Source organism: Eimeria acervulina, genomic scaffold (genome assembly GCF_000499425.1).
Source record: "Eimeria acervulina Houghton genomic scaffold, Eah_scaff366, whole genome shotgun sequence".
NCBI classification, from domain to species: domain Eukaryota; phylum Apicomplexa; class Conoidasida; order Eucoccidiorida; family Eimeriidae; genus Eimeria; species Eimeria acervulina.
In genome coordinates this window covers 2,095-6,130 of record NW_013549856.1, presented here as the reverse complement: position 1 = coordinate 6,130, position 4,036 = coordinate 2,095, and the positions used below count along the sequence as shown (strand labels likewise).

Here is a 4,036-nt window from a genome sequence, read left to right as displayed (position 1 = left end):
GCTGCTGCTGCTGCTGCTGCTGCTGCTGCACGAATTTGGTTGGAGTCACAGGGCCTTCCCCCGTTTGCTGCCGATCTGCTGCTGCTGCTGCTGCCTCTGTTGTTGTTGCTGCTGTTGCTTCTGTTGCTGCTGTTGCTGCTGCAGCTACGCATCTGGAGCACTCATTAGCGAAGGCCTTAGAAGCAGCTTCAGCTTGCTGCAGCAGCTGCTGCCAATCTTCTGCTGCAGCATCTGAATCTGCTGTTGTTGCTGTTGCAGTTGTTGCTGATGCTGTTGTTGCTGCTGCATCAGCAGCAGCAGCATCAGCAGCACCTAGGTCAAGCTTCGTGATTGCAGCTTCCATCTTCTTTGCTGCTTCTTCTGCTCCCCTAAAAACTCCTGCTGCACCATCTTGCAGAGCAGCAGCAGCAGCAGCAGCATCGGGCGAGGAAGCCCCCTGTACGGACCCCTCAAAGCTGCTGCTGCTGCTGCTGCTGCTGCTGTACCCTTTGCTGCTGCAGTTGCCAGCAGACTCCAACCGATAGGCATCCCCCCAGCCTCTGCTGCAGCTGCGATCCCAGTAGGAGTGCTGCTGCGGTGTATAGGCAGGTGCAGCAGCAACACGATGAGAAACATGCAGCAAAGCCTCTCTAGCAGCAGCAAACTCAGCAGCACCAGAGCCGCAGCAATCAATATCAGCAGCACGCGGAGAGCTGCAAGCAGTATTATAATTATCACCCAACATCCTGCTGCTGCTGCTGCTGCTGCTGCTGCTGCTCCCGCTGCTGCTGCTGCTGCTGCTGCTGCTGCTGCTGCCTCGTGCGCAGGTGTCGCAGCGCTCCTTACCCCAGGCTGCGCTGCAGAACCTTCCCCTAGGCAAGTTAGAAGCCTCTGCTGCAGCAGCAGCATCTTCTGCTGCTGCCGCTGCTGCTGGTGTTGCTGCTGCTGTGGGTGCTGCTGGTGTAGCAGCAGCAGCAGCGGATGGAGCAGCAGCAGCGGCTGCTGCGGCTCCAGCAAGCGCTGCAGCAACTGCAGGAGACCCATCATCTGCAGCAAACAAATGAACATCACCATTTCTTACAGCAGCAGGTTGTGCAGCAGCAGCAGCAGCAGGTTGCGCAGCAGCAGCAGCAGCAGCAGCAGCGGCAGGTGATGAAGCAACAGCAGCGGCAGGTACTACAGCAGCACCTGTTGCAGCTGCTGCTGCACGTCGGAGTGCTACATTCTTCTCTGTAGCAGAAGGAAATGTGTGCTGCTGCTGCTGCTGCTGTTTTTTTGCTGCTGCTCGTTCTTGCCTCTGCTGCAGCTGTCTAGATTGCCGCTGCAGCTGTTCTTGCTGCTGCTGTTGCTGCTGAAGTTGCTGTTGCTGTTGGAGTTGTTGCTGTTGATGCGCAACCTGGAGGAGGTGCAGCTGCTGCTGTTGCTGCTGCAGGTGCTGCAGCTGCTGCTGCTGCTGCTGCTGCTGCAGGAGTTGTATTTGTGCCTGTAGCAGCTGCAATTGCTCGTGTTGCTTCTGTCGGAGCTGCTGCTGCTGCTGCAGTTGCTGCTGCTGCAGTTGTTGCTGCTGCCGCTGTTGTTGCTGCTTCTGCTGCAGTTGTTGCTGCTGCTTCTGCTGCAGCTGTTGCTGCTGCTTCTGCTGCAGTTGTTGCTGCTGCTTCTGCTGCAGCTGTTGCTGCTGCTGCTGCCGCAGTTGTTGCTGCTGCTGCTGTTGCTGTGGGTGCTGTTGTCGCAGAAGCTGCAGCTGCTGCTGCTGTTGCTGCAATGCCGGTTGCTGCTGCATCAGTTGCTGCATGAGCTGCTGCTGCTGCTGTTGCTGCTGCAGCTGTGCCCCCTGCTGCAGCGGCAGCGAAACTGCAGGTTGCTGAAAGACAAACTGGGGGCCCCCAAGGGCCCCCCCAGGGGTGCCGATTTGCTGCTGCTGCTGCTGCTGCTGCTGTAGCTGCTGTAGCTGCTGTAGCTGCTGCAGCTGCTGTAGCTGCTGCAGCTGCTGCAGCTGCTGCTGTTGCGAAGCAGCAGCAGCAGCAGCAGCAGCAGCAGGAGAAACGGAAGTAGAGAAGATAGCAGCAAGAGACTTAGTGTTTGTTGTGCTGCATGCTGCAGCAGCAGATAGCTGAGGCGAGCGAAGGGTCGCTTCGGGGGCCCCCCTTGCTGCTGCACTCCCGCAACTACCCACACTTGCTGCTGCTGCTGCTGCTGCTGCTGGAGGTTGCTGCTGCATGCCGCTTGATAGGGGCCCCCCTTCCCCCAGCCCCAGGGGGCCCCCCAAGGGGGCCCCTAGACCTAAAGAAGAGCTTAAAGAAGCATCTGCTGCTGCTGCTGTTGCTGCTGCTGCTGCTGCTGCTTCCGCAGGCGGCACCAAACCGCGGCTGAGGCAGCGCATTAGCTGCTCAACTCTACCCAAGTCATCTGCTGCTGCTGGTGCTGCTGCTACTGCTGGTGCTGCTGCTGCTGCTGATGCAGCTGGGGCTGCTACTGCTGCTGCTGGTGCTGCTGCTGGTGCTGGTGCAGCTGGGGCTGCTGCTGCTGCTGCTGCTGCCGGTGGTGCTGCTGCTGCTGCCGGTGGTGCTGCTGCTGCTGCCGTTGCTGCTGGCATTGTTGCTGCTGTCGCTGGCGCTGCTGCTGTTGCTGGCGCTGCTGCTGTTGCTGCTGCTGCTGCTGCTGTCGCTGTTGCTGCTGCTGCTGTCGCTGTTGCTGTTGCTGGCAGCTGCGAGGACGTTGCTACTGCTACTCCTTTTGCCGCTGATGCTGCTGCTGCTGCTGCTGTATCTGGAGCTGCTGCTCGCGCTGTTTCTGTGCGTGTCGCTTCGGCTGCTGCTGCTGCTGCTGCTGCAGCAGCAGCAGCAGCACTGCCCCCTCCAGCAGCAAAGGGCCCCCCCCCTCTCCCAGAAGCGAGTTGGTTACCCGCGATAGGTTCTGCTGTTGCTGCTGTTGCTGTTGCTGCTGTTGCTGCAGCAGCAGCAGCAGCAGCAGCAGCAGCTGGGGCCCCTACTGTAGGAGGCGGCTGCTTCGAAGGTGATAGCTGGGGGGCCCCCCTAATTAAACCTGCTGCTGCTAAGGGGCCCTCTATGAAGGGCCCCCTTAACTGCAGCGCAGCATCTAAAGGATACAGAGGTTGCTGCTGCTGCTGCTGCTGCTGCTGCTGCTGGTGCTGTAGTAGTAGCTGGTGTTGCTGCTGCTGCTGGTGCTGTTGCTGCTGCTGTAATAGTAGGTGCTGTTGTTGCTGCTGCAAACCGCATAGACCTCCAAGAGCCCCTGGAGTAGCAGCAGCAGGAGTAGCAGCAGCAGCAGCTGCTGCTGCCGCATGTCCTTCAGCAGCAGCAGATGGAAGCCGTGCATAAGGAGATGGGGCCCCTGAAGGGGGGCCCCTCTGTCTTTGATTGTTTAGCGCAACTCGTTCTGCTGCAGCAGATTGAAGAGCAGCAGAAGCAGCGGAGAGGCGAGCAGCAGCAGCAGCAACAGAAAGCTGTGCAGCAGCAGCAGCAACCTGCTTGGAGACAGCTGGTGCTGAGGGAAGTAGGCTTTGATAAGAAACGAAGGGAGAGGGGGTTTGAGGAGGGTTGGGTGCATGCAGTTGGTGCTGCAGTTGGTGCTGCAGTTGCTGCAGTTGCTGCAGCTGCTGCAGTTGCTGCAGCTGCTGCAGCTGCTGCAGCTGCTGCGACAGTAACACCGATGAAGCAGAAGGATGAGAGGGGGGCCCCTCCATAGACACCCATATAGAGGGGTGGGGCCCCCCTAAGCTGCTTTAATAATACTGAAGGCTCTCGCAGCATCTGTTGCTGTTAGATTGTGGTGTATAGGCAGCTTAATGAGTGGTGCTGCATAGAAGAAGAATAGCAGCAAACAAAATCAATAAACATTATATAATTATTATATTAATAAATAATATCTGCCCTTATCATAAACAACAAAATAACATACTTCTTTCTACCAGCTGCCCATACACTCGAGCACATCAACGCCCAAACAAACCTCCTCCTCGAGTTAAAATATATATAACAAACAAATACAAAAAAGAAGAAAGAAAATATTTACTTTTATATTTAAACACCCCTGCTTC

General features: G+C 57.4%; 1 protein-coding gene across 1 annotated transcript in view; it reads right to left on the bottom strand.

The window, feature by feature from the left end:
* The window catches only part of EAH_00035070 (hypothetical protein, conserved), a gene marked incomplete at both ends in the record, with an annotated part of 6,075 nt that extends 2,393 nt beyond the window's left edge, over window positions 1-3,682 (bottom strand). The window contains one exon of the mRNA XM_013395770.1: window positions 1-3,682. This exon is cut by the window's left edge and continues 2,393 nt beyond it. Within this exon, the coding sequence (XP_013251224.1) occupies window positions 1-3,682 (3,682 nt within the window).
* Between the last annotated feature and the right edge of the window lie 354 nt (window positions 3,683-4,036).